This window comes from Lepus europaeus, chromosome 14 (genome assembly GCF_033115175.1).
Source record: "Lepus europaeus isolate LE1 chromosome 14, mLepTim1.pri, whole genome shotgun sequence".
NCBI lineage: Eukaryota > Metazoa > Chordata > Mammalia > Lagomorpha > Leporidae > Lepus > Lepus europaeus.
In genome coordinates this window covers 34,056,659-34,062,658 of record NC_084840.1, presented here as the reverse complement: position 1 = coordinate 34,062,658, position 6,000 = coordinate 34,056,659, and the positions used below count along the sequence as shown (strand labels likewise).

The window sequence follows — 6,000 nt, the reverse complement described above, 5'->3', positions numbered from 1 at the left end:
CTCTTCGGCAGAGAGACGCGGGCGAAAACCTGCAGGTACAGACGACGCTTCCTTACTTCGCTCTACGAAGTGTCGTAAAGTCGCGTGCACTTCAGCGTCCTTCTTACGGCGGTTTGGAGAGCCACGTAGACTCCTCTGACCTTAGCCGCCGGAGGGTGCTGAGGCGGCGCGTGGTAGTGACGTACGGCAGCGTGCGCGAGGACGACAGTGGCCACGACGCGGGGGCGGGGCGAAGGCTGCGGCGGCGTCGGCAGCACGCACACGTTGCAGCCTCGCTTTCGGCGAGTCAGGGGCGTTTCGGGCGCCAGACAGGTGGACGGGCAAGGTAGACCAGCAGTCTGGTGGAGATGGCAACGCTCTGTCTAACCGTGAATTCAGGAGATCCTCCCTTGGGTAAGGGGCCGAGGCCGCCGGCGGGTGTTGATTGCATCAGCCAGGCGGGGTGCGGGGCGAGGAAGGTCGCCCCGGCTTTGCGCGGTGACGGGGGTGGTCTGGGGAGATGGGGCCTGCACTTTTGTGGGACAGCTTGCGCGGTGGGCCTCGCGCTGCAGCCCGTGAGCTGCTCCTGAAGGCAGTGTTCCCGGGCGTGGAGGGAGACGCAGTGTGAGCCGGGGCTGGGCGACACGAGGCTCTATTTCAGATCTTCTCTCCGGGATGACTCCCTGCCTCTTCCCTCTCCCGTTTTGAAATGGAGACCGAGAGTTACTCGTAGAGATACCACGTTAAAACCCAAGATCCCATTGTCATCGCTCTTAGAGTTCCTCCACGCACCCACCTCTCTTTCCTTCCTTTCCCTCCCCTTCTCAGTAAAAACCATCAGTTCACTTGCCTCGATTTTTCCTTACGTTTTATCGGGCTCAGATGGAAGCATCAGCACTTGGGATTTCAACCGAGGGTGTGTTTTTAATTAAAGGTGGCGGGGTAATTGCGGCACACTGCAGATGGAGTTGCCTTACTACACGTCCTGGATGTAGTAAATGCCAGCCTCGTCACCTACCCGATGCGGCTTAGCTTTCTATTTGAAATTGCTTTTTCATGGTGGCCAAGGTTGTTGCGGCTGGATACCGTAGAATTCCTGCCTTTTCACTAATTTGGCAAATTACAAAGAAGCCTTTAAGTAGTTTACTGATCTCGTATTTGCTAAATATAGACACAATAAATGTTCCAGAAGCCCAAACTTTTAGATACAAATTGGCCTTGTACGGCTGATAAAATTACTTGTTATATTCTTAACGGATGGTGTTTTGTGTGTGTGTGTGTGTATTGAAACCCAAACACAATTTAACAGCTATTTCAAACATTTAAAATGATGTTTTAGTGTTTGGTTCCAGTAATTATGTGCTAACCACACAACAAATAATGAACACTAAAAGAAATGACTTTGATTCTTGAACTGGAAAGGCACTGAGCAGTGTGGCCTCCACGATTTGGTTCCTGGAAGCCTGATTTCAACCCTGACTGCCATTTGTTAGTTGTGGAACCTTGACAAGTTCCTTGTTGAGCTCTTTCTCACAGTTACCTTATTTAAGGTAGGGGATGTAATGCCTTCCATCCAGAGTTGGTTGCAGGAGTTAAAGGAGAGAAGGTAAGCTGCTTGACACTTTTTAACTTTACAAATATTACTTAGAAAGTCTCACAGAAGGTGACAGATCTGTTTCCGTAAGTGAACCGTAGAGCTCACCCACATTCTTCTAGTGTTCTGGAAGAATCTTATGGAAATTTGTTGTCCTTTTCAGCCATAGACCAGATATAGAATACAAGCATATGTTACTTTTCTGGTTGCCCCTCTTCTTCCTCTTTTGTTTTTGATTGAATTCTTCTTAGTTGTTTAAAATACATTTTATCTTTAAATGATATAGTAAGGTGAAAAATTTAGGAAAATGAATTTCATTGCTAGAATTGCCCTATTTTATATCATTCAGTATTTTTTTTTTAGTTTTAAATCAGATGCAAGACTACAACAAAGACCTTTTCTCCCGCTGTACTATCTGAGAGCATACTGCAGATGCAATGCTTCATCACTCCAGAATACTCCAGTGTGCATCTCTCACAAGCAAGGAAACCACATGATCTCACACAGCTATCAAAATCAGGAAATCCACATTGATACAGTTCCTTTGCTCTGATTCACAGACCCCATTCTTAACTAACACTAACTATTCCAACAGTATGCTCCATAGTATGAGAACCAGAATCCATCATCATGTTCCCTTTGCATCTGGTTGAGTGTCTCGTCACTTTCTTCTAGTCTGGAATAGTTTATTCATCTTCCTTTGGCATTGACCTCTGTGCCGGCTACAAACCACTTACTTGAAGAATATCCTGATGTTTCCTTGTGGCTAGATAATGCCTATGCATCTTTGGCAAGGATAACTCAGTTATTTCTCATTCATTGCAAAAGTCATTCCTTAATCTTCTTTGCAGCCCATCGATTAATGCATGACTTTAGCTTTCTCATTACTGATGATTCTAATTTTGACTCCTGGTGTTTGCCAGCTGTCCTCACTGTAGGGTTTCCTCTGTCAATTATTAGGCATTTTATTTTATTAAGATTTATTTATTTAAAAGTCACTTACACAGAGAGAGAAGGAAAGGCAGGAGGACAGGGAGAGAGAGAGAGAGAGATCTTCAATCCGCTGGTTCAGTCCCCAGATGGCCGCAATGGTTGGAGCCGTGCCGATCCGAAGCCAGGAGCAGCTGAGACTTGAACTAGTGCCTGTGTGGGATGCCAGCACTGCAGTTGGTGTCTTTACTTGCTATGCCACAGCACTGGCCCCATACTAGGCATTTTAATAAGGAGATACTTCAGGACCATGTAAAAATTCTGCATTCCCTTATACTTTTACCCACTGGTTTCAGCATCTGATAATGCTTTCTGCTTAATTGAATGTTGGGATGGTTGCCAGATAGTAGTCTTATGATTGTACTATTCCTTCTACATCTATTAGTTGGCATTTTTGTGTAAGAAGAGCTTTCTCTTTTTCTCATTTAAAAATTCATAGTAGAATGTGCTTGATAGTTTCAACTCTGTATTATTTCGACTGTCTCTTTTTAAACATTTAATTTTATTTAAGGCTAGCTTTATTGAGTTATAACTTGCATTTAATGAAGTTCACCAATTTTAAGCTATACATTGACAAATATATAGTATGTAGTCCTCAACTACAATGATACTATTAAATATTTCTGTTACTTCTGAAAAATGCCCATCTGTCTTGTTCCCTATAACAGCAGTTCATTCCTTTCATTTGCTGGATAGGCTCCCATTCTATGGATACACTCCTGTTTCTCTCATGGATGGGCACATTGCCTTGATTTGCCCATGGGAGCCTCTCTAAGTTGTCCTCCGTTGTCCTGATATATTTATCTTTCTTTTGAGATTTCCTTGCTGTCTTAGGCTGCTTTGTTCTGCTGTAATAGAATACCACAGGCTACATAATTTATAATGAACAGAAATTTATTGGCTCACAGTTCTAGAGTTCGGTAAGTTCAAGGACAAGGGGCCACATCTGGCAAGGACCTTCATGATGTCATGACATGCCAGAAGGACAAAGAAGGAAAGTCAGAGTGGGTGAACCCACTTCCATAGTACTAGTCCATTTATGAGGACTCAGTCCTCATGACCTAAATACTTCATAAAAGTTCCATCTCTTAAAGGTGTTACATTGGCAACTCAATTTTAATGTGAGTTTTGGGGAGGACAAACATTCAAACCATGGTACAACTGTCTAGCAAGAGATTTTCCATGTATATTTTGTACCTTCCATGACATGGCTTTATTTCCTGTAGAACATAGTGTTTAGAAACCAATGTCTGGGTGCTAGTTGTCCATCTTAATCAAATTAAGGGACAAAGGATTAATGACTGTGAATTTAGCAAACTTTATTATGTGTTGAGAGGCAGTATTGCACTGTGTTTTAGAGTTTAAGGACTGAACTACCATAGACCTGCATTTAAATCTTGACTGCTGTATTTTTAGCCAACAATATTAGATTGAGTATTTATAATCTCTTTAAGGCTCAGTTTCTTCTGTAAAATGAGATTAGATATACCTGTTAAAGTTGCTAGAAAGATTACAGATTTTAAGAGAGAGGTGGGCATTGTTGCACAGTGGATTAAGTCCCCACTTGGGACACCTGTATTCCTGTCAAATTGCCAGTTCAAGTCTTGATTGTTTTGCTTGCAATCCAGCTTTCTGTGAGTGTCTGGGAGACAGCAGACTGTGGCCCACATACTTGGGCTCCTGCCTCCCATGTGAGAGACCTGGATGGAGTTATAGGCTCCTAGCTTTGTCCTTGCCCTGCCCCAGCTGTTACAGACATTTGGGAAGCGAATCGGCAGATGGGAGATCTCTCTCTCTCTCTCTCTGTCTGTCTCTTTTTTTCTCTCTCTGTCACTCTGCCTTTCAAGTTAGAAAAAAAGCAAAACAACAATCTGATGACTGTGAAACATTTCATAGTGTCTGCAACATAGTAATCACTCAAATGCTATGGATTTTCATGAAAATCACTATTCTAGTTTCTTCTTGACTTTTGAGGGAGGAAAAGATAAATTTTAGTGTCATTAACTGGAAGCTGAGCACATTCAAAAGCAGTTGGACTTTGCTAATGAATGGATTCTGATGTTATTTCTCTTAAGACAGAAGAATAAATTTTATGTATACAGAGTCTGGGAAAGTTTACTCCTTATAAAACTCAATATTGCTTTGTTAACTCATCCTTGTTGCTTTATGATTCAAGTTATAAGTACTACATTGCTTTCAAAGAGAAATCTTTTCATCCTATCATTTGTAGGAGCTTTGCTGGCAGTGGAACATTTGAAAGGTGATGTCAGCATTTCTGTTGAAGAAGGGAAAGAGAATATTCTTCGTGTTTCTGAGTAAGTGCTTTTACATCTTTGTGTTGCTCCAAACATCTTTTTAAAAATACTCAGCATTAAATGTGTGCCTGTTACTTGCTAATTAGATAGATTGTTGTTAGAAGGCAATGTACTTTTCTTCATCATTCTAAAAGCTAAAAGAATGGGAGCCCACAGGCTGATATTTGCCAGCAAGCTTTCTGATTCTACTCATAGTGTATTTAAAAGGAACTGCAAGTATACAGAAAGATTTATATATAATGCTTTTAAGTTTGACTCTAATAATTATTCTGCTGGAAGGTTAGACATATTTAAAATCAACAAAATAGGAAGTAAATAATTTTTGTTAAGTCCACAGCATAGAATATTAAGCATATATGAAAAATAAAGAGGCTCATGAAGAATTTTTAATGGTGGCTATGTATGTAATCTAATATTAATTAAAAAGAAATGCCAGACATCAGGGGCAAGCATTTGGTATAGCAGTTAAGACACCTGCTTCCCACATCAGAGTGTCTGGTTCCTGACTCCAGCTTCCTACTAATGCAGACCCTGAGAGCAAGTGATGATGACTCAAATAATTGAGTTCCTGCCACCTATGTGGTAGACCTGAATCAAGTTTTGCCTCCCAGCTTTGGCTCCTGTCCAGCCTTGGCTGTTGCAGGCATTTGGGGAGTGAACCAAAAAACAAGAGATTGTTCTCTGTATCTCTCTCTATTAGTTTCTTCTATAAAATACAATTTGGGATGGGTGTTGTGACACAGTCAGTTAAGTGCTTGGGAAGCCTGTATTCCAAACTGGAGTGCCAGTTTAAGTCCTGGCTTCTCTGCTTATAGACCAGCTTCTTGTTAATGCATCCTGGAAGGAAGTAGATGATGGCTTAGGTGTTTGGGCCTCTGAAACCCATTTAGGAGGCCCTGATAATGATTCAGCTCCTGGCTTTAGCCTGGCCCAGCGCTTACTGTTGTTTTTATTTGGGGAATGAACCACCATATGGGAGATGTCTGTTGTTCTACCTTTCAAATAGATGAAAAAATAAACTTTCAAAAAAAAAAAAAAAACATAAGTCAAGGCAGGCATTTTGGCCTAGTGGCTAAAATGCTGATAAGGATGTCCATATCTCATGTAAGGGTACTTGGTTTA

At 41.7% G+C, this 6,000-nt stretch overlaps 1 protein-coding gene across 2 annotated transcripts in view; it reads left to right on the top strand.

The window, feature by feature from the left end:
• Positions 1–220: 220 nt before the first annotated feature.
• Positions 221–6,000, top strand: part of EPRS1 (glutamyl-prolyl-tRNA synthetase 1) — an 84,627-nt gene continuing 78,847 nt past the window's right edge. For both annotated transcript variants that reach the window (XM_062210362.1, XM_062210361.1), the window contains exons 1-2: positions 221–393; positions 4,794–4,878. In XM_062210362.1, the coding sequence (XP_062066346.1) occupies positions 348–393; positions 4,794–4,878 (131 nt within the window). In that variant the 5' untranslated portion in view covers positions 221–347. The remainder of the gene's footprint in view (positions 394–4,793; positions 4,879–6,000) is intronic.